The 22,995-nt window shown below is 25.0% G+C and overlaps 1 protein-coding gene across 4 annotated transcripts in view; it reads left to right on the forward strand.

Moving 5' to 3' along the window:
• The window catches only part of LOC122509355 (protein artichoke-like), a 202,278-nt gene extending 183,774 nt beyond the window's left edge, over positions 1 to 18,504 (forward strand). For all 4 annotated transcript variants that reach the window (XM_043623347.1, XM_043623349.1, XM_043623350.1 and 1 more), the window contains 4 exons: positions 3,605 to 3,875; positions 4,312 to 7,401; positions 13,528 to 13,868; positions 17,210 to 18,504. In XM_043623347.1, coding sequence (XP_043479282.1) covers positions 3,605 to 3,875; positions 4,312 to 7,401; positions 13,528 to 13,868; positions 17,210 to 17,761 — 4,254 coding nt within the window. In that variant the 3' untranslated portion in view covers positions 17,762 to 18,504. The remainder of the gene's footprint in view (positions 1 to 3,604; positions 3,876 to 4,311; positions 7,402 to 13,527; positions 13,869 to 17,209) is intronic.
• The last annotated feature ends 4,491 nt before the right edge of the window (positions 18,505 to 22,995 follow it).

The raw sequence follows: 22,995 nt of genomic DNA on the forward strand, positions 1-22,995 counted from the left end.
TAAAAATATTTATATAATTTTAAATTTATCAAAGAAAAATTTCTTTTCATTCATTTTAAATATGTTTAAAGTTAAAAAAAATTCGATGCGGCATTTGAGAAAAAAATGAATTTTTCCCAACGGCTTTAAGGAAACTAAAAGTAAAAACGTAAAAAAAAATTTCTCATTGTAGATTTGCTCGTAATGAAGTCAGGTCTCGCACTACTTTTTTCCTAGTTCAAGTACAAAATTGTCGTGCACCTACTTTAACCCCCTCACTTTATAGTATAGCGAATAGCGTGACTACCATAACTACACAATACTAGAAAATAAAAAAAAACAACTCTCATTGTTTCCCCTTGGGGACAAATTTCTCGGGAATTTTTTTTTCCGCTTATTCCATACTCCTGGTGTGTATATAATTCGTTTACAATCTTGCTTTTGTTTTTTTTCATATTTTTCTATTAATTTCATAATTTTCCTTATTTTCATAATTATTATTCAATAATGTCTCTAAAAATTCGAACTTAATATTCATTTTAAATAAGAAATTTATGAAATTATTTTAAAATTTAAATAATTTAATTCTTTGAAAACTATTACAAAATTGATGGAAATGAATTACTGGACTAATTTGAATTAAAAATTCCAAAAGTAATTGAAATTTTGAAGAGTCTCGTTTCCAATTTTTGTAAATAATTGAATTTCCTCTTGCATTTGAATAATTAAATTTTCGACAATTTTATTATCGTCGAAATTATTTAGAATTATTGTTTAGAATAGGAATTATAGTTAAAGATACAAGAAAATATTTTCAAAATTTGAATAGTGAAAACAATTTTTGGTAAAATTTAGATTTAGTTAAAAATTAAATTTTACTTTAACTGAATTTAAGTAGTAATATAGTCAATTTCAGTCAGACATTTTAAATAAAAAAAATTTGCAAACCTTCAAAAAAGTAAAAAGCAATTTTCAAAAATTTTCCAATTTGCAACGATTTTTTCTAATAAAATGAAAGGGAAAAATATGAAAAATAAGTTTGCGAAAAAAGAAATTCCATTTATTTGAAAGATTATTAAATTCTAGGATAAATTTAATTTTTCCTCCACTTCAAAATAAAAATTTTCTTTCATTTCCTTCTCATGGAAGTCATTAAAAATTATTTTATTTTTAAAAAACTTGTTCTGCATATTAATTTAAAGAAGAATATTTCCTAATGTGTATTACGGTAAATATTTTCTCATTGTTTTTAAAAGAATGAATGCGGATTTTTCTTTTTCTTTTTTTCTTAAAAATCTTTATGAATCAGTCAAGACACATCTGCATTTCAGTCTCAGACATAAACTTTGTATATAAAGTTTCATTTAAATACAAGTACGAGCGGATATATATTCTTTTTTCTGCGCTTTCGCGGAAATCATTTCTTTCTCCGACTACTTGTCTTTTCTTATTTAACGTAACATACACGCATCGGGGGCCACAACATGAAACTAGTTGCCTTGGTTACATTCATATACATCTAATGGGATTCTGCAGAAAGCGCAGATCTCAAAGAATTCCAAGAAAAACGAGACACAAAAAAAAGAATTTTTCCTAATGTCTCTCTCTCTCTCTCTCGCAATGACATTTAATTTAATCTTCAAGTTTTACAATTAATAAAAGAAATTAAAAGAAATGGAAGCGAAACGAAAAACTAAAAAGAAGAAAAAAAAGAAAAAAAATGAAAGGAAAGAAAAAGAAATGAAAAGAAATAAAAACCAAAGAAAAGCGAAAAAAATGAAAAAGTAAAAAAGAAAAAAGGAAAATTTATAAAAATACCCTCTTTGAAAATGCCTTTCTATTTTTTAACGATCGTTTAAGAAGTGAAACACGACACAAAGCGAATCATAAACGAAAAAAATTGGAGAAACAAAAAAAAATAAAAAAACGAAATGACTAAAATTATGAAATTTCGTCTGATAATAAAATATCTTTAGATATAAATATCTCCAGTTTTTCAAAACAATTTTTTTCTTATACAATCTCATTGTTTGCGAATTCTACAAAAAAGGTAAATTTCTTTGAAACCTGTTGAGGCAACTAAACTCTTAATAGAAATTCATTGAAGCATATCAAATTCTTTTTCATGAGAAAAATGAGCTAAAAACTATTTTAATACAATTTTTCAATACCTTTGAGAGAGTCAAACAGATTCACAAAAGAAAACATCTCCATGAAAAGACTCTTATATACCAGAAGCATAAAATTTTTCAAAACCAAAACAAAAATTATCCATTAGAATTAAATCACATTTCCTCTTTTTTAAATGGATTTCTGTCTATTTAAAAAAAAAATTATTTATCCCAGACCAATGGGCAAAAAAAAAAGAATACACAACTAAAACATTTATCTGCGAATGTGTGGAATTGATAAAAAGCAGGTCACTACTCTCGTAGCGCGATAAAAGTTTACTTTATTTTCCTAGACGGGGAAAATTTAGACGCATCTAGTTTTACGTCCATCATCATGTATTTAGCGGTCGATTTGCAATTGATCAATAAAACAGAGTTTCAAAAAAAAAAAAAAAATAGAAAAACAAAATAGAAATAAAATAGAAAGCAAAATAAAAAACAAAACAGAAAGCAAACTAGAGAGCAAAAATAATTTAAAACTCTTTAAAGATAAAAATGTTTGTTTCTTGGATGAGGAGAATAAAAAATTAAATCTTCTTATAAGAATAAAATATTTAGAGCAAACAAAAGAGATATAAATTACTGGTTTTGTCTGTTTGTTTATTTTTTTTTTTTTTTGCTTTTATACTTTCAGTACTTTTATCTTTATGAGCATTATGTGTTCCACATTTTCATTTTTTCGTTCAAATAAAAAGTAATTCTGTTTTTTTTTGTCGTTTTTAAAAGCACATATTTCCTCTACAAAGCTGTTTAATATCTCATATTAAGATAGAAAAACAGTTCAAAAAAGAAAATAGGAATAAAATTAAAATTTGATGAATTAAAAATGCAAACATTGGAAAACAATGTTGGATGAAAAAAATATTAAATAAAAAATAGTTTTAAAAACAAGAATTCTTCTATTTTGAAAAATATCTTTTTAATTATTTACAGAAATAAATGGGTTATAAAATAAATTCCCTTTCGTGCCATAAGTACAAAAAATTAAATATTTAATAGAAGAGAAATATTCGTTTAATATTGAATAGAGAAAAATAAAATGAAATACGGAAAACTACACTACTAAGTAAAAGAAAAATAATGGTATTAAAAAAAGACAATTTGTATATTACAAGCAGAAAACAAGTATTATATAAAGAAAAATAATATGAAGTAAGAAAAATAGTTTTTAAAAACAAAAAAATATTATCAAATATAAAAATTTATATATAAAAATTTATATATAAAAAATTGTATTAGAAGAATACAAATATTTTTAAACAAAAAAAAATGGTTTTAAAAATAGGAAATTATGCTAAATGAAAAAAAATAATTTATAAAGAAAATGGTACCAAGTTACGAATTTATGAAAAATAATACTAAATTTAGAAAAATTTTATACTAAATTTAAGAAAAATAGTACTAAATCTAAAGAAATATAATAACTAATGAAATGTTTTATTTTTATTTTTCAGAGAAAATGTGATGTTACGATGATGCGAAATTTTCAACAGTCGAGAGGACAATTGTGCTCTTCAATTAGATGGAGCATCAGATCACTGATACTCATCATATGTGTTCCTTCCCTCTTGACAATAGTTGACAGTCAATCATCGGAATGTCCTCCTTCCGAAACAATTCCTGGATGTCCTTGCTACAATTTCGAGAATGGACTCTTCCTCGAGTGCGCAGGAGCCACCGAGGAAACAATTAGATCCACCTTACAGAAAATTGTAGCCAATGCAGGTAAGATTTTGTTCTTTTCTTTTAAAAGTAATTTCTCATTCTCAAAATTTAATTCGTGAAAGTTTTTTTTTCGATTTCGATTTTTTGAAGGATTCTGAAATCCTTTGAATTCTTCGATAATAATTAGTAAAACATATGTTTTACTTATTATTATCGAAGAATTCAAAGGATTTCAGAATCAGTAGTAAAAGTCATTTTTGGTAAGACTTTAAATAATTCTTACTACTTTTTCGAAAACAGTTACAAGCTGTCAAAAAAATAAAAAAGTGAAACTCTACCCTTCACGATAATAAAAATAAATTTCTATTCGATTTCACAGATAAAATTATAATGTCCCCACTTTTTGTCAAGATTCACAAAATTTATTTTCTCAAAGTCGGATTATTCCGAACCCATGTCAATAAAAAAGGAGAAAAATGGATATCTCTTGTTACAGGGGACGAGGTGATACTTCAATCATTAAGGGTCTATGAGTTGGACAAAGCCATTGAGAAATTAAAAGAGGGTTCGTTTCCATCTGGCTCACAAATCAGGCACCTGGAGATATCTCATTCCTCCCTGCGGGACGTGGGTGAAACCGCGTTTCTAAACTTGAAAGATAGCCTCGAATCTTTGGGATTAGTCGCCGGCCGTCTCCCGCACGTGCCACAGAAAGCTTTAGCTAATCTTCGTAAACTCGTTGCACTGGACCTCGAGGCGAACCTGATCCAGGATCTATCCTCTTACTGCTTCTATGGATTGAAACTGATAAAATTGACACTCAAAGGCAATCAGATATCGAAAATCTCTGAATACGCTTTCGAGGGCCTCGAGGATAGTCTCAGTGAACTTGATATGGCCGAAAATAAATTGAAACTCTTTCCCATAGCGCCATTTAGAAAATTAAAAAATCTCGATTCCCTCCGCTTGGCGTGGAATGAAATTTCCGAATTTCCCAACGATGGACATTCAATATTGGAGTCGCTATTGATTTTGGATTTGAGTAGTAATGATTTTGAAAAATTACCGCAAGACTGCTTTCGCTCGTGTCCATTGTTGCAGACACTGTCACTCTATTATAATTCGATCGAAACTGTGGACAAGGATGCATTCATTTCCCTCAATGATTTGGAATCAATAGACTTGAGTCATAACAAAATTGTCTTCCTGGACGTTTCTTCGTTTAGAAACAACGCCCGTTTGAGGACAATCGAATTGAGTCACAATCACATTCACTACATTGGTGGTGTTTTCGCAAAACTACCCGAACTCCACGAATTATATTTAGCGGAAAATAATATTCTCGAAATACCCGGCGAGGCTTTTACTGGCAGCATTGCATTGGAGGTTGTCTACCTTCAGCAGAATGCAATTCGTCGAATCGACGGCAGAGGCTTGTCGGGCCTAACCGAATTGACTCAATTACATTTGAGCAACAACTACATTGAGAAGGTCCCCAAGGAATTTTTCTCCCAATGTCAAAATCTCTCCTCCCTATTTCTCGATGGGAATAAAATTCGCGAACTTCAAGCCGGTACATTCACCAAATTACATCAACTACGCGAACTACGCATTCAAGAGAATCAAATAACGGAAATAAAAAGAGGCGTCTTCTCCTCATTGCCAGCACTTCTCGAGCTACATCTCCAAAAGAATGCAATTCGCCGAATAGAAGACGGTGCATTCAATTCACTCAAGAATCTTCAACACGTGAATCTCCAAGGTAATCAACTCTCACTCCTAGGCGATGTGTTCCAATTCAAAAAATCCGAATCAACCGGTCTCAGTTCCCTCCTCTCAATTCAACTCGACAGCAATGGTCTCGAAACACTGCACAACGATTCACTGAAGGGTCAAGGATCTGTACAAATAATGTGGTTGGGTCACAATAAATTGACCCATTTACAAGCGCCCGTATTTCGTGATCTTCTCCTCGTTGAACGTTTATATCTCACCAATAATTCAATATCAACTATCGAGGACGCAGCCTTTCAACCCATGCGTGCCCTCAAAGTACTCGAGCTCAGCATCAACAAACTATCCCGCATCACCGGTAAAATGTTCTCCGAACTCCACGAACTCGAGGAACTTTACCTCCAGGACAATGGTCTCAAGAAAATCGACTCCTACGCACTCACAAATCTCAAGAAACTAAAAATCCTCGACCTCGCCAATAATCAAATAACAGTTCTCGAAGACGAAATTTTCCAGTCCCATTTACCGATTAAAACCCTAAATCTCCGCAACTCATCAATAATGACAATCGAGAGTCGCGCATTTCGCGATCTCTCCAATCTCAATGAACTCCGCCTCGAGGATAATCTCCTCACAGCCTCAGCTCTACTACGCCTCCAAATACCAAAACTACAAATACTCGCCGCTTCCGGCAACAATTTCAGCCAAATTCAAGACAACAGTCTCAATGGTCTCTCATCATTACAAGATCTCTTCTTCGACAACGCCCAAATAACCCAAATGCCCGAGACAATCTTCATTTTAAATCGAAATCTCGCCCGACTGCATTTGACACGAAATCTATTGCGTACACTACCACCGCAAATTTTCAAAGGACTTCAATCACTACGCGAAATACGTCTCGACGAAAATCGATTTACATCAATACCAACCTCGGCCCTCTCCGATGCAGTTAATCTCGAAATACTCACACTATCCCACAATCAAATAATAACCGTAGACCTATCAAGTTTCACTCGTCTACAATACCTCCGTGAATTAGATCTAAGTCACAATAAAATTGAAACAATGTCCGGCTTTGCAATGGTCAATTTATCACGCCTACTATCCGTTGATCTCAGCAATAATAATATGAACGCCCTGCCAGCAAATTTTTTCTCCCAATCAAATTTATTGAGACGCGTTGATTTATCGGAAAATAAATTTCGCCGTATACCAGCTGTTGCATTATCGGGACAAAATTTACCGAGTCTCGGCTGGTTGAATTTAACGAGAAATCCATTAAATCGCATTCATGATTTACCATTGGAGGCGTCTTATCCACTATTACAGGAGATTCACATATCGTGCACTAATTTAAGTATCGTTACATCGCAGGACTTTGAATCATTTCCAGCATTGATTCATTTGTATTTAAAGCAAAATAGTATATTGCGTGTGTCGCCGGGGGCATTTAAAAATCTTACGAATCTATTGACATTACATTTGGGTATGAATAGTTTGGAGAATTTGCCCAAGGAACGTCTACAGGGTATGGAGCATTTACGTATTTTAAATTTAACGCACAATCGACTTAAGGAAGTTGAGGAATTTCCATCTGATTTGAAATCACTACAAATTCTCGATCTCTCGTATAATCAAATTAGTAATGTTGAAAAAATCACGTTCAAGAATTTAATCAGCCTTTTGGAGTTGCACCTCTATGGGAATTGGATCAGTGCGATATCCAGTGAGGCGTTCAGGCCTTTGAAGAAACTTCGTCTACTCGATCTCAGTAGGAATTATCTTGAAAATCTACCACTGAACGCCTTTCGACCTTTAGAAACACAGATTCGCAGTCTTCGAGCTGAAGGTAATGTTTTCTTCATATTAGTTCTTTGTGTTTCTTCTTCTTTTTCTTGCGCTCTTGGTTCTTTTTTTGGTCTTTTATTAAAAATTATCTTAAAGACAAAAAAAAAACAATGTGAACATAAATAATAATGTACAAAGAAATGTAAAATTTACATTTAGTGATTAGTTTTTTTTTTTGACTGATTTGTACTTTTTAAAACTGTTGGTTTACTTTACCCCTGAAAGTTACAATTACCACTTAGTTTCTTTTTTATTTTCTTTGGAAAAATAAGAAAAAGACTTAAGTGATGTAAATTTTTTCAGTCTTTTTATTACTTTTCTTAAAAGTCTTTTTCAAAATAAAAACAACTTTTCCCCTAAAAGATACAAATTACCCCTCAATTTCTTTTTTACTTTCTCTACTTTACAATTTTACCCCTCTTCTAAGATTTTTTTACATTTCCTAAATTTTTTCCCCAAAAAAAAAGAATGTTTACCCCTAAAAGTTACAATTTACCCCTTAATTTCTTAATCACCTTCACTATTTTGTATTTTATTATTTTACCCCTCTTTCAAAATTTTTTTTACGAAAAATTATTTTTCAAAACAAAAAAAACTTTGCCCCTAATAGTTATAATTTACCCCTTAATGTCTTTTTTACTTTCACTATTTTATAATTTTTTACCCCTCCCTTATGTTTTTTTACATTTCTTGTAATTTTTATTCAAATCAAAAAACGACTTTGCCCCTCAAAATTACAATTTTTCTCTTAGTTTCTTTTGTAGTTTCACTACTTTACAATTTTACCCCTTTTTAATTTTTTTTTTTTAAATTTCCTAATAGTATTATCCAAGAAAAAAAAATTTTTTGCCTTAAAAGTTATAATTTATCTCTTAATTTCTCATACACTTTCACTATTTTATTATTTTACCTCTTTTTCAAGATTTTCTTTACATAAAAGTATTTTCCAAATAAAAAAAACTTTTACCCTTGAAAGTTACAAATTACCCCTTAATTTCTTCTTTACTTTCACTATTTTATAATTCTACCCTTTTTAAAATTTTTTTACATTTCCTAAAAATTTTATTTAAATTAAAAAACTACTTTGCCCCTAAAAGTTACAATTTTTCTCTTAGTTTCTTATTTACTTTCACTATTTAAAAATTTTACCTCACTTTTAAAATTTTTTTTTTTCATTTACTAAAAGATATTTTTAAGGAAAAGATATTTTTTGACCCTAAAAGTTGCAATTTATCCCTTAATTTTTCATTCAAATTCACTATTTTATTATTTTATCCTACATTCAAGATTTTTTTTAAACTCTCTAGAAGTCTTTTCCAAGTCAAAAAAAAACTTTACCTCTTAATTAAGAGGTAAAGTTTTTTTTCATTTTTACCTTCACTATTTTACAATTTTACCCCTATTTTAAGTTTTTTTTTCATTTTGAAAAAGTCTTTTCAAAATTAAATAAATTTTAACCCTGATAGTTACAATTTACCCTTAATCTTTTTTTACATTCACTACTTTACATCTTTTAAGATCATTTTTAACATTTCCTAAAATTTTTTTTCAAAACAAAAACTACTTTGCTCCTAAAAGTTACAATTTACCCCTTTATTTCATTTTCACTCCCACTATTTTACAGTTTTACCCCTAATTTAATTTTTTTTTCTAAAACCCTTTTCCAAAACAAAAAAAAATTTTTCCTTAAAGTTACAATTTGTTTTCTAATTTTTTTTTACATTCACAACTTTACATTTCTTAACTTTTTTTACTTTTCCTAAAAATCTTTTCCAAGACAAAAAAAATTTTCTTCTGAAAGTAACAATTTAGCCCTTAAATTCTTTTTTACTTTCACTACTTTACATTTAAGTTTTCTTACTTTTCCTAAAAATCTTTTACAAGAGAAAAAAGTAAATATATACAACAATGTAAATGGAATTACAATTTTAACCCTAAAAACTAAGGGTAATTTACCCCTAGTTTTTAGAGTAAAATTTAAATTAAATTTAGGGTAAAATTTTTTATTTTTAAACCTGGTAAAATTAAAATAAGAAAACAAACTCCACATTAACCTCGAGGTCTAAACGAAAATTATAATATACCCCTACTAGTTTATTTATTTATTTATACACAAACTAATTGAAGAAAAAATAATTCTAGGTAAAATTATAAGAAGAAAACAAATTTCACTTTACCCCAAAATCTAGAGGTAAATTACTAGTTAAAATTATAAACATAAATTCCAATTTACTCTCTACTGTAAAGGTAAAAAACACCAGTTAAAATTATAAAAAGTAAATTAGTACCAATTTACCGTCGAAAATAGTAGTAAAATACTGGGTAAAATTATAAAAAAACGGATTTTAATTTACCTCTAAAATTTAGAGGTACATTACAATTTAAAGTTACACAAATTCATATTTATCCCCACTCTAGAAATATAATACTAGGTAAAATTATGAATGTAAAATAAATTAGAAATTTACCCCCAAAAATAGAAGTAAAACACTAGGTAAAATTACATAAAGGAAACGCGTTCCACTTTACCCCTAAATTTAATGGTACATTACAGGAATAAATTCACATTTACCTCCCACTCTAGAAATAAATACTAGGTAAAATTATTGAAGAAAAATTCTAATTTACTTTTAATTTACTTTCTACTTTAACCCAAAATTTAGAGGCACATTTATTAAATAAAATTAAAATAATAAATACATATTTACTCCCACTCTAGAATTAAATTACTAGGTAAAATTATGAAAATTAAATGAGTTCCAATTTACCCCTAAAAACACTGTCAGTAAAATACTAGGTAAAATTTCAAAAAGAATTTTATTTTATATTTTTGTAATTCTAATTAGGAATTTACCTCTAGATTTAGGGAAAGTAAAATTTGTTTTCTTTTTAAAATTTTACAGGGTAGTTTACATCTATAAGTAGGGGTAAAATGGAAATTTGAAATTCGTCACCAATTTCTAAAAAGGTGAATTGTTTAATTGTAAAATTATAAAAGGAAAATCAATTTTACTTCAATTTAGTAAAATTTTACCTCTCTAGATATTTACAATATTTACCTCTAGATTTTGGGGTAAAGTGGAATTTGGTTTCTTTTTATAATTTTACATTTATTTCTCGAATCAGTGGATATCGTTTTCTTTAAATAATTTTATCTATTACTTTACTCCTAGTCTTTGGGGATAAATTAGAAATAATTCCACTTCAATAAGATTCTGAAAACAAAACAAAACTATACACAATTTAATTATCACCTAATTTATGAAAAGCATTCCCAAAAAAATTAATTCACCTTCACTAAGAACCTAATTAAAAATTAAATTGATAATTTCCCTAAAGTAATAACAATTTAAGCAATTTTTTTTTATTTTTTTATTCCGTCATTTGGAATTAGGTAAATTGAAAATTAGTGAGAAAAATAAATGTGAAATAATCATTCTCTTCTCTTTCCTCATATAAAGAAGCAAAAAGAAAATAGAATTCTTCTTCGCATTGTATTTTTAATCTGCATTATTAATTAAGTTTATTTATTCGGGAACATAATTAAAACTAACAGAAACGAAAAAAAAAAAGTTGGGTGGGAAATTGAAAAGAATCTCTCTTATAAAAAGTAATTTAGGATAACGAGTTCAAATAGTTATTTTTGTCCGCAAAGGGCAATAATTACGAAACAACTAAATTGCAGTACAATTTGCAGAAAATTCATTTTCAACTTTTCCACGGGGTTAAAAAACTAATCGCTTTCACTTCTTGAGTGCCGTTCTCCTCTCCTTTTCAAGTAAAAAAAAAAGAGGAGCGAAAAAAAAATTAGAAACTTTTAATAACTTATATTCACTCAAAGTGTATTAAGTGTAAACTTTTTTTTCACTTATATAAAGTTTTGCGCGTTTATATATCTTTTCAAGTATATGATGAAACTAATTTTTGAATTTTTTATTTATATTCATATTTTACTTTAATATTTTTTTTGTACTTAATTATGGATAATTTTTAACTTTAATTGCACTTCAAGAACTTTCAAAAATTTCAACAATTTTTAAAAAGAAAATTATTTTTCTTTAATTAAAAAGTTTGTTTTCTTGGTATTTTATAATTTATTTACAATTTGTTTTTCAGGAGAAATTTTGCAATCAATTACTTTATCACTTGTAAATAATTGCATTTCCGTACTACTCTTTTGATAAGAATTGATTAGAAAAAGAATTTCAGTTCTAACTTTTAGAAATAATTAAATTTCAAAAGATTTTACAATAAAAGTATATTTTGAAATTTTAATTTCTTCTGGACAAATAAAATAACAATTAGTATTCAAATAATTATTAAACAAAAATTAATTAAATTTGAAAAATTTTATTTACAAATTCTGCAAAAATGAGGTTTTTAAAAAATCGTTATTAGAATTTTTTGAAAATTGTTCAATTCCCAAAAATAATTTTAAAAAATTGAAAAAATAGCAAATTTTCTCAATTTTCATTAAAATAAATATTATATTTCAAATAATTTTATTTTCTTACTTAAAAAAGTTATTTTCAAATCCATTTCTTTACAATACAATTTTACGGAAAATTTCGATTATTCGTAAATTCTTCAATTAAATGTGGAAAATAAAAAATTCAATTGAACTTTAAAAAAAAAATTAAATCCATAGCATTTTTAGTAAAAAAGTATGAAAAATTCAAATTTTCAAAAAATTTTAATTTACAACCTTTTCAAAATTCAATTATTGCTAAAATTTCACGCCATTATGCTTTTAATATTGTGAAAAATTTTATGAAATTTTTTTAAATAATTAAATTCCTACTATGAATTTTGTTTTTTATGAAAATAATTAAATTCATACAAAGAATTTTGTTATTTACAAAAAGATAATTGAATACTTTCCAACAACTTTATTTGAAAGTTTTGAAAATAATTTAATTTCTACAAAGAATTTTATGAAATTTTTGAAAATAATTGAATTCCTGCTACAAAATTTTGTTATTTTTGGAAATAATTGAATTTCTGCGAAGAATTTTGTTATTTACAATGATAATTGAATCCGTGCCAAGGATCGTATCACATTTGTTAATAATAATTGAATATCTGCGAAAAAAAGTATGAAAAGTTTAGAAAATAATTGAATTTCTGCGAAGAAGTTTATAAAGTGTTTGAAAATAATTGAATATTTTTAAAATTTTATTTTTGAAAATAATTAAATTTCTGAGAATAATTTTGACATTTATAATGATAATTAAATTCTTGACAAGAATTGTATTATAATTTTTAAAAATAATTGAATTTCTTCAAAAAATTTTGTAAAAAAATTTTTAAATAATTTAATTTCTTCTAAAAATTTTGTTCTTTATGGAAATAATTGAATTTTTACGAATAATTCTTTTATTTATTAAGATAATTATTGAATTCTTGTCAAGAACTTTATTAAAAGTTTGGAAAAAATAATAGAATTTTTGCGAAGAATTTTATGCTAATTTTTGAAAATAATTGAATTTCTGCTAAAAATTTTGTTATTTTTGAAAATAATTGAATTTTTGCGAAGAACTTTATTATCTCTAGGATAATAATAATTGATTTTTTCTGAAGAATTTTTTTTTCTATCAAGATTTTTGTTATTTATTATTTATGAAAGTAATGGAGTAATTACGAAGAAATTAAAAAAAAATTTATAAATAATTGAATTCCTGTGAAATTTTTATTGTTTATGAAAATAGTTAAATGTTTACGTAGAATTTTATTTAAATTCTTTTTTAATAATTGAATTCTTTTGGAATATTTTACTAAAATAGTACATATTGTATTTAGGGAAATTGTTGAAAATAATTGAAATTTTGCCAAGAATTTTATTAAATGTTTTTTGAAAATAATTGAATTTCGTAGAATAATTTTATTATTCATATGAAGATAATTAGAATTTTGACGAGAATTTTTAAATTCTCAGTTAAGCTTGTGAAAAATAGAATTAAAAATAAAAAATAAATTTAAAAAATTAACTATTTTATTATGTAAAAAAAAATATGGATTTAAAATTTCCGAAAAAAGTGTGAACGAATTGAAAAAGAATTTTTCCTGATTTTCTCCATATCGATAAATTTTATTATATAAGGGTAATTTGTCTTCCATTTTCGATTAGAAAATCCTCTGAACTGCGGCTGTGAATCTCAAGAGCTTTGGGAATGGTTGCGCGATCATCAAAAAATGGTGGGTGGAGTGGGCCGGAGTCATAGTGGAAGAAACGGTGTGGGAGTGACTAATATGGAAGGAGGACATTTAAGATGCGAGCAACCCCCAGAACTTCGTGGACTTGTGTTTCTCGACCTTGATCCAAATGCATTTTGCTCGTCGCCACTTGTTCTCAAACTTGCCATTCAGGACATTCAACCCTTTTCGGTACTTGTCTCTTGGCAAAGTCGAAATCATTCTGGCCTTCATGGATATCAAGTCGCTTATCATGCACTCGATAATGTTGACGAGGTAAATATTTTTCAAAATTATTTTTCTGTAGTATTTCACATCATCAATAATTAAATAAAATTATTAGCGATTTTTATTAATATTTACGTCATTATTGGGAATTTAAAAAAAATATTTTCATGTTCTATTCAATTCTATTTTTTATTTTTATTTATTTTTTATTAATTTCAATTCTGTTTTATATTTTTTTTTATTTTTAGTCAATTTCAATTCAGTTTAATATTTTTTTATTTTTATTTATTTTTTATTAATTTCAATTCTGTTTTATATTTTTTTTTATTTTTACTCAATTTCAATTCAGTTTAATATTTTTTTATTTTTATTTATTTTTATTAATTTCAATTCTGTTTTATATATTTTTATTTTTAGTTAATTTCATTTCAGTTTAATATTTTTTTATTTCTATTTTCTATCGAATTTCAATTCTGTTTTATATTTTGTTTTATTCTTATTCAATTTCAATTCAGTTTTCTATTTTTTTTATTTTAATTCAATTTCAATTCTGTTTTCTAATTCTACTTATTTTTATTGAATTCAATTTTCTTCTTCAACTTTCAATTATTCACATTTATTTCTATTCAATTCCATTTCTATTTATTTTTATTCGACACTATTTTCTACGTTTAATTTACTTCAATTTAATTCTCTTTCTATTTTCTTTTTTTAAATTTTCAATTATTTATATTTAATTCAATTTCTATTTATTTATATTTAATTCAATTTCTATTTATTTTTTATTTCCATTCGACTTCATTTTCTACTTTTCATTTACTTCTATTAAATTCTATTTCTATTTTCTTTTTTTTTTAATTTTCAATTATTTATATTTATTTATATTTAATTTAATTTCTATTTATTTCTATTCGACACTATTTTCTACGTTTAATTTACTTCTATTTAATTTCCTTTCTATTTACTTCTATTCAATTCTATTTTTATTTTCTCTTTTTTTTAAATTTTCAATTATTTATATTTATTTCAGTTCAATTATACCACTAAATAATTTTGATTCAATTCTATCTTCTTTTTCCAATTTTTATGTTCTATTCAATTTTGTTTAATATTTGATATTTCTACTTTTATCTATATTCAATTCTATTTTCGATTTTTAATCGTTTCTATTCAATTTTGTTTTCTATTTTCAATTTATATTTATTTTTGTTTAAATCTATTTTCATTCAATTTGAATTAAATTCTCTTTTCTATTTTCACTTTATTCAATTTTATTTTCTACTTTAAAATTCTATTTCTATGTATTTTTATTCAATTTAATTCATCAATCGTATTTAATTTTATTTTTTATTTTTATTTTCATTTTATTCTATGTTTATTTATTTTTATTTAATCCGAATTTCTATATTCGATTTGCAATTATTTGTATTGAATTTTATTTTTCACATTTCTGTTCAATTATTTTTTCAATTTCTATCTACAATTCTGTTTCATAATTTTATTTACTTTTATTTATAATTAGGTTGTATATTTTCAATTTTCACCTTTTTTTATTTAATTCTACTTTTCTTCGTTGTTATTTAATTTTTTTTTAAATTTCTAATTATTTATATTTATTTCAATTCTATTTTAAATTTCTAATTATTTGTAATTTATTTTTATTCAGTTCTATTTTCTACTTACATTTATTTCTAGTCAATTCTAATTCCTCTTTAATTGCATTTAATTCAAGTCTAATTTCTATTTGGATTTATATCTACTGTAGTCTATTTTTCATTTCTATTTAAAATTGTATTTCTATTTTTATTTATTTTTATTCAATTCTATTTTCTATTTGCATTAATATTTATTCGAGTCAGTTTTTTCATTTATAATTTCTATTTAATTCTATTACTATGTTTAGATATTTTAATTAAATTCTATTTTCTATTTTTAATTTCTATTTAGGAAAATAGATATTTTTCTTTTATTTTTATTAAATTCTCTTTGCTGTTTTTAATTTCTATTTCTTTCTATTCAATTCTATTTTCTAGTTACATTTATTTTGATTTAATTTTTATTTCCATTTAATTCGATTTCTATTTACTTTTAATCAATTTTATTTTCTACTTTCAATTTATATTTTCTATTTCTGTATATTCTTTTTCAATTTAATTCATCAATCTTATTTAATTTAATTTTTTATTTTTATTTCTATTTTATTCTATTTCTAATTTCTATGCATTTTTATTCAATTAATTCTCTTTTCTGTTTTTAATTTCTATTTCTTTCTATTCAATTCTATCTACTACTTACATTTATTTTTATTCTACTTTCCATTTAATTCAGTTTCCCTTTATTTTTATTTAATTTTATTTTCTACCTTCAATTTCTATTTTCTATTTCTGTATATTCAATTCTATTTTCAATTTGTAATTATTTCAATTTAATTTTATTTATTTCTATTTAATTCTATTTTATTCCATTTCTATATTGATGTTTATTCAATAAATTCTCTTTTTTTATTTTTAATTTCTATTTCTTTCTGTTCAATTATATTTTCTATTTTCAATTTAGAAAAATAGATATTTTCCTTTTATTTTTATTAAATTCTCTTTTCTGTTTTTAATTTCTATTTCTTTCTGTTCAATTCTATTTTATATTTTCAATTTAGAAAAATAGATATTTGCCTTTTATTTTTATTAAATTCTCTTTTCTGTTTTTAATTTCTATTTCTTTCTGTTGAATTCTATTTTCTACTTACATTTATGTCTTTTCAATTCTAAGATCTATTTAATTTAATTTCTTTATATGTATATTCTCATTCAATTTTATTTTTAATTTGTAATTATTTCTATTTTAGTTTTCTATTTTATTGTATTTCTTTTTTTTTATTTTAATCGAAACGTTGATTCGCAACACTTTTGATTCGTTTTTTGTCTGAATTTGATATTCTTAGAAAAACCGCGAGTCATTTCTAATTAATTTACATATTTATTTTCGTTGTTAATTTAATAACAATCATCGATAAAATTCAATATTTTTTTAATTCTCTTTTCAATTCTCTTTTTTAATTTTGTTCTTTTAATTTTAATTTTGCGATGAAAATAAACATTCTCTTCAGTATGATTTCACTTTGATTATGTTAGAATAAATTATTTTCTAAACATTCAAGAATCTTGAATTTCACTTTAGTAAATTGAGATATACACCTGACGAAGTGGGGAGGGGGGGATGACGAAGGGGTAATGTGAAACTTATGGATGAACAAACCCCTATAGAACTTTTGATAATCGTCTCATCAAACTGTAAATTCATCATCCTCCTCTCACTTAACATAAAACTTGTTTGGTTTGTGTTGTTGAACTAATACGAGTTCTCTCTCTCTCTCTCTCTTCTATGGTTAACAGGTGAGAGGGAAGTTACTGGACCCGAAGGCACGTTCAGTGAGGCTGACGAAGCTGGCTTCGGACACGCGTTATCTGATCTGTGTTCTCGGTCTTGGCAGTTGGGGAACACCAATCCCCGAGGACATTAATTCCTGGCAATGGAACGCCTCTCAAGACGACGTGATCGAGAGTCCAGCAATGCCAGTGATGGTCACATCACCCATGAGTCGTTGTACCGAAGTAAGGACCCTTGAGTCACCTAATTCAATAGTGGGTGAGGGCTCCCTCGGCGATAGGGGCGGTCTAGCAAACATCCTCACCCGGAGGCTTGGCTTAATTGTCGGCAGTTGCATGGGTTTTCTCGTCTTTGTCCTCCTAATAACAATTCTCGGCTATTTAAAAATGAAAAAACAACGTGCCACCGCAAAACGTGAACAACCATTACAACAAAATCCCCCCGAATACATGACCTATAGACATTTTTCCCTTCAAGGTGATCGTGATCGTGTCATTGATAATAATGCGTGTCCAAGTTTTATCAGTAATATTGGCGCGACACCATTAAATTCGTAGCATAAGGCCCCCCACGAAATGACTAATTGTCCTAATAAAAAAAAATTGATTAAGGACGAGCAGGAAATTATTGAAATGAAAAATATTGAGATGTTCACTTGACTGTAATTATCTCACTCTCTCTCACACTCTCATGTAGCAATAAACAAAGACTGACACACACACAAACACACACACAACAGCAGTTGCGCAAAATCATTTGAAATCGATGATCTCATGATTGGCTTTTGGCATCTTTCAATTAATCTGATTTATATATCTGATTATATATAGCAATATGCCTCACAGCCTCAGAGAGAAATGAGGATATGGTCCAGTGCCAAGTGATAAGCTCCCCCTATATATTACAAACTCAAAGTAGGCGTCTAGCTCACAGGAGAGGATTGAAATATAATGTATATTGGAATTGAATAAAAAAGTAAAAGATAAACCTGTAAATTGTAAATTGAACAACATCAAAAAAAGGATAAAAAATAATGCGTACATGTAAAATTGTATAATTTCAAAATATAACCGAAAGGTCACGTAAAAGTTGGAAAATCATACAATTGAAATACTCGAAAATAACTTGAAAAAAAAATTCAGGGCTGCCACAGTTCAGGGAAATCAGGGAATACAGGGAAAAGTCAGAGAAAGTAAAATTGATCAGGGAAAAGGCTGGAAATTTAATAAAAATTAATGGAAAAATATTCAATTTCTAGAATATTTTGAAAGCAACTTTTGAATTTTGTTGTCGAACGCAAATATTCAATTTAATTTTAAATTATTTCTATTTCTAACAATAGAAGTTTACAGATTTATTTATTTATGTATTTATTTATTTATTGCTTCCTCAAAAAGAAAGGATTGTATTTTGAATAATTTTGCAAGTAATTTTATTTAAAAATTCAAAAAATAATTTAAATTTACAACAGTTGCGCTTTTAATTTTTATAAATAATATAAATAACTAGTAAAACTATATAGCTATTTAATTCGTTATTATTATTATTTAAAAGATTATTTATTTTTAATAGCAACTTCAATTTTTGAATAATTTTAGATACCTATGAAATTTTAAAAAATTAAACTTTCAAAAAATTCTTCAAAACAATTCAAAATTTAATTTTCAATTATTTAAAAAAAAAATTTAATAAAATAGATAGAATAGAATTATTTTCAATTTAATTTTAATTAAAATCGTCGAAAAAATTTGCAAGCATTCAATTATTTTCAGACATATAATAAAATTCTCTACAGGAATTAAATTATTTATGAGAATTGAATTATTTTCAACACAATTTTAATTAAATTTTGTTCTAAAAAATTGTAAGAATTCAATTATTTTCAAGGAAATAATAAAATTCTTCACAGGAATTCAATTATTTTCAATATAATTTTAATGAAATTTCTCGAAAAAATTCAATTATAAGAATTCAATTATTTGGCATACAATTTTTAATTGAATTCCTCGAAAGAATTTTATTATTTTCATAAAATTCTTCAAAACAATTCAATTATTTTTAAAAAAAAATTTAATAAAATTATTCGCACGAGATTCAATTATTTTCACAAGAATTTCCATAAATTTCTTCAAAACAATAATTGAATTATTATTATCAAAAAGTTTTAATAAAATTCCATATAAAAAAGTCAGAGGAATAAATTTTGGTGTCGATCGCAAATATGCAATTTAATTTTAAATTCTTATTATTTCTAACAATAATTAAACTTTAAAAATTTATTTATTTATTGCTTCCTCAAAGAGAAAGGATTGAATTTTGAATAATTTTGCAAGTAATTTTATTTAAAATTTCAAAAAAATAATTAAAATTTACAGCAGTTGCGATATCAATTTTTGTAAATAATATAAATAACTAGCAAAACTATAGCTATTTAATTCATTATTATTATTATGTAAAAGATTTTTTATTTTTAATAGCAACTTCAATTTTTGAATAATTTTAGATACCTATGAAATTTTAAAAAATTCAACTTTCAAAAAATTCTTCAAAACAATTCAATTATTTAAAAAAAAAAAATTAATAAAATTCTTCACACGAGATTCAATTATTTTCAAAAGAATTTTCATAAATTTCTTCAAAACAATTAAATTATTAGTATAAAAATATTTTAATAAAATTCCATATAAAAATAGAATTATTTTCAATTAAATTTTAATTAAATTCGTCGAAAAAATTTGCAAGAATTCAATTATTTTCAAACATATAATAAAATTCTTTACAGGAATTAAATTATTTTCAATAAAATTTGAATAAAATTCTATATAAGAATTGAATTATTATTTCAATACAATTTTAATTAAATTTGTTTAAAAAAAATTGTAAGAATTCAATTATTTTCATGGAAATAATAAAATTCTTTACAGGAATTCAATTATTTTCAATAAAATGTTAATAAAATTTCTCGAAAAAATTCAATTATAAGAATTCAATTATTTTCCACACAATTTTTAAATAAATTCCTCTAAAGAATTTTATTATTTTCATAAAATTTCCATAAAATTCTCTTTCAATTACTTTTAAAAAAAATTTAATAAAATTTTTCGCCATAGATTCAATTATTTTCTATACAATTTTAATAAAATTTTATATAAGAATTGAATTATTTCCAATACCTACAGTTTTAATTAAATTCGTTGAAAAAAATGCAAGAATTCAATTATTTTCATAGAAATAAAAAAATTCTTCACAGGAATTCCATTATTTTCAAATTTTTTGTAAATATATATTTAATTGCAAAATTTTTAAATTATTCAAATTTCATAAAATTGTCTTTTAAACAAATGGATTTTAGAAATATTTTAGTGAACTTTTCTTTAAATAATTGGATTTTTAATTAACTTTCTCGAAAAATATTAAAAGTAGCTAATAATTGAATTAGAGAAGAATTTTAGTTAAAATTTTTAATAAATAATTGAATTGCAATCTTGAAAATAATTTTGGATAAATTACAGTAGTAATTCTTAGGTATAAATTATTCAATTTCAAAGGAATTAAAATTTGAAATATTTAAAAATCTTAATTCCTGTAGAAAATAATGATAATAGTTATTTAATATTTATTTTAAAATAATCTATTGATGTTGCGAATAATTCTAAATAATTAAAAAAATTCAAAAATAAATGTATTACAAATATTTTTTGCGTATATAATTATTTTCAGAGTGAGGTAAAATATTTTTTAGAAAAAAATTTTAAACTTCTTTCTGGATATCAGGGAAAAATGAAATCAAATTTTTGTGGCAACCCTGATCTTTTGAAAAAAAAACTTTAAAAAAAATTTTTAATAACTTGAAAATAACTTAAAAATATAAATTGAAAATTATTGAAAATAAAGCTTTTAAATAATATTAAAAAAATAACTTGAAAATAATTTGAAAACAACTTTTTACCAAAAATCAAAAAACAACGATGAGATAACTCCTTCGTTTATCTCAACTCAAAGACTGATTTTTTAACGACCTTTCTCATTTTTACAACCGATTTTTCTCCCCCACCCCCACACCCCTAACCCCGTCTCTTTTTTAAACGATCGAAAAAATTTCCCGACGATGTAATTTTTAGAACATAATCAATGTGTTTATAATAATTATTATATACAGAGAAAATTTTAACAAAAAAAAAAAAAATGGAGAGAAGATCTTTCACATTGAAATTAAAATCAATAGTGTGATTTTTAGATATCGATAGATTAGCAAATCGACATTATGGTTATTAAAACAAACAAAAAAAATTGTGCGTACGTAATCGAAAGGGAAAAAAACGAAATGATAGAAAAAAAAAGAATAGGGGGCGTTTTTTGGAATAAAAATTCCACGTAGCCCAGAAGAGAAAACACGTTGACTCGAACTGAGTATCAAAATAATTATGTGTGATTCCTGCCAAGATTTTAAAGAAAAGATATTCTTTGAATTGCTGACTGTTATTGATTATTAATTATGAAAGCAACAAGTATTGCAATTCAAAGGCACAAAATTTGTATATAGATAGATAAAATATATATACCTATAGCATTCTATAACTGTTTTTTTTATTTTCGATTCTCCTTTCAATAGTTAATAATTTTTGTTCTTTTTTTAAATACTTCGTAATTTAAAAAATTAGGTACAGGAAGTGTAATTTAAGATTGAAAAATCTAAATTTTAATTTAAAATTAACATAAAAGAATTATTTTTACTTTGACATATATTTTTTTACGATTATTTTCACTTCTACTTTTATTTTGAAAGATTTTCAATTTCACTTTTTCTTTTGACTTTTGACTTTCATTTTCATTTTTACTTTCAACAGAATTTTATTATCACTTTCATTTTCACTCGACAAAATTTTAATTTCACTTTCGTTTTCACTTTTACTTTTAATATACTTATTTACAATTACTTTAATCGTGACAAATTTTTATTTTTACATTCAATTAACTTTTATTTTTACCTTCAAAAAGAAAATGAATTTAAAATAAACCTTCAAAGTATAAAGAAATAGTCAAAAAAAAACTCTCATTGTAATAAATAATGAAAATGAGAGTGAAAGTGAAAATCAAAATGAAATTACATAATCGTTCCCTTTTCAAATGAATGAAAATTTTATTAAAATCACTCAAATTTAAATATTACTAATATTATAAAATTAAAATTTTTATTAAAATAACTAACATATAAATATATTTGCATTTAAATTTAAAAAGTGAAATATTGAAATTTATATTGAAATTTAAATGAAAATAAAAATTTTAAATTAAAAAAACTATTAAAAAAAACTGTGGGCAATACATTTGCCTTTATTCAATTATTTAAGAAAATTGTCACATTATTAAATTCTAAAATGACTAGGAAGAAAATATCGTGTTCACAAAAATCTTTTATATTAATATTTTTCCAGCATTTTTTTATGATAACTAGACAAGCCATTCTTTCGAGTTTTTCTTCTGAGCGTAAATCTTATTTAGCATCTTGATCCTATAAATCTGACTGGTAACTTTGCTTTTGTCGTGAAAGATGACTCTCGCACTCGATACAAGGTAAGTGCAAAAAATTTATACTCATTATAACGAAAAAAAATGTTTTACAATTTTTCGTGTAGTATTAATATATTTTATATTATAATATATAAATATTGCACTCTCTAAATTTTAATTAGTAAAAATATTTTCTAATTTAAATTAGTGCCTTAAATTTTTCTTTCGGATTATAGTAAATTTTACTAATAAATAATAATTATTATTTTTTAGTGAAATT

The sequence above is a fragment of the Leptopilina heterotoma genome, unplaced genomic scaffold, assembly GCF_015476425.1.
Source record: "Leptopilina heterotoma isolate Lh14 unplaced genomic scaffold, ASM1547642v1 Lhet_60, whole genome shotgun sequence".
NCBI classification, from domain to species: domain Eukaryota; kingdom Metazoa; phylum Arthropoda; class Insecta; order Hymenoptera; family Figitidae; genus Leptopilina; species Leptopilina heterotoma.